General features: G+C 40.4%; 1 protein-coding gene across 1 annotated transcript in view; it reads left to right on the top strand.

Moving 5' to 3' along the window:
- DNMT1 (DNA (cytosine-5-)-methyltransferase 1) overlaps positions 1-782 on the top strand; it is an 86,644-nt gene that overhangs the window by 1,712 nt on the left and 84,150 nt on the right. The window contains exon 2 of the mRNA XM_011994993.1: positions 564-600. Coding sequence (XP_011850383.1) covers positions 564-600 — 37 coding nt within the window. The remainder of the gene's footprint in view (positions 1-563; positions 601-782) is intronic.

Here is a 782-nt window from a genome sequence, read left to right as displayed (position 1 = left end):
TCCCAGCCTCTAGAAAAATGTCTCCTCCCAGTAACTTGTCTGTGACCAGGGAGGCAGCAAGATCCCCCGCTGTCCTCATTGCCTGATGATGATGACACATCTAGATGTGTATAAGAGACAGCTTGTAGTCCCAGCTACTCAGGAGGAGACTGCGTGAGAATCACTTGAACCCAGAAGGCAAGGGTTGCAGTGAGCTGAGATCGCACCACTGCACTCCATACACACATATGTATATGTGTATATACATATATATACACACATATATGTGTATACACACACACATATACATATTCTGTTACAGAGCTGCTGTGTAATCTCACAGTCATCAGAAAAATGACCCCCAAAAGGGGAAGCTTGTTCAGATCAGATGACTTCTTAGCATTAGGCATTCCAGTAGGACACTCTAGACTCTTGTGGGGAGACAAAAGCCAGCTTTGGTTTTTCTAACACTCATACGTTAAACTTGTTTCTGTCCAAAACTTGTTTAGAACTGTGATATTCTTACAGGCAAATGAAGTTGCTTAACAAGTATTTGTATTTTCTCCCCTATTTCTTCCTCCCAGGCTCAAAGATTTGGAAAGAGACAGCTTAACAGAAAAGGTAATCTCCACCTTAAAATTTTTCTTGCTACCAAATGTGACTGACATACTTTGTGGATCATGAAAAGAGGTTTGTTTTCTTTAAGTGGATTTCGCACTTTTTCCCATCATTTCAAAGATAATTTGGATACTCTTGGTGAATGTCAGCACTAATTTGCTGCTAATAGTTGGGTGGTTTTTTTT

Source organism: Mandrillus leucophaeus, unplaced genomic scaffold, assembly GCF_000951045.1.
Source record: "Mandrillus leucophaeus isolate KB7577 unplaced genomic scaffold, Mleu.le_1.0 Scaffold112, whole genome shotgun sequence".
Classification (NCBI taxonomy): Eukaryota; Metazoa; Chordata; class Mammalia; order Primates; family Cercopithecidae; genus Mandrillus; species Mandrillus leucophaeus.
This window is presented reverse-complemented; position numbering and strand designations above follow the sequence as displayed.